Consider the following 313-nt stretch of genomic DNA (forward strand, 5'->3'; position numbering starts at 1 on the left):
GGTCCAGCCAGGGTCGGACGCCCTTCACTGAGTCCAGGGGCTCCGAGTACACACTGGACAGATCCTCGGCTGGCAGCACAGCGTGGGGCACCTTTGGCAGAGGGGAGCGTGGGGGTGTGCTCGGGACCGTGTGCTTGGCCTGTGGCACAGGGAGCTCTGGCAAAGTCCGGGTCTTCAGCACAGATGTGGCGTCTCTCTCCTCTGCTGCTGCACTGGGCCTGGGCACCAGCCCCACCTTGGGTGCCTGGGTGTCATCCCCCTCCGCGGGCAGCTCCAGGCTCAGGGAGTCAGCCAGGGCCTGGCGGATCAGCAC

At 67.4% G+C, this 313-nt stretch overlaps 1 protein-coding gene across 1 annotated transcript in view; it reads right to left on the bottom strand.

Annotated features, from left to right (window-relative positions):
* Nucleotides 1-7: 7 nt before the first annotated feature.
* Nucleotides 8-313, bottom strand: part of LOC104522453 (docking protein 1-like) — a gene marked incomplete at both ends in the record, with an annotated part of 2,884 nt that continues 2,578 nt past the window's right edge. The window contains one exon of the mRNA XM_010164752.2: nucleotides 8-307. Coding sequence (XP_010163054.2) covers nucleotides 8-307 — 300 coding nt within the window. The remainder of the gene's footprint in view (nucleotides 308-313) is intronic.

Source organism: Antrostomus carolinensis, unplaced genomic scaffold (assembly GCF_000700745.2).
Source record: "Antrostomus carolinensis isolate BGI_N321 unplaced genomic scaffold, ASM70074v2 scaffold46013, whole genome shotgun sequence".
NCBI lineage: Eukaryota > Metazoa > Chordata > Aves > Caprimulgiformes > Caprimulgidae > Antrostomus > Antrostomus carolinensis.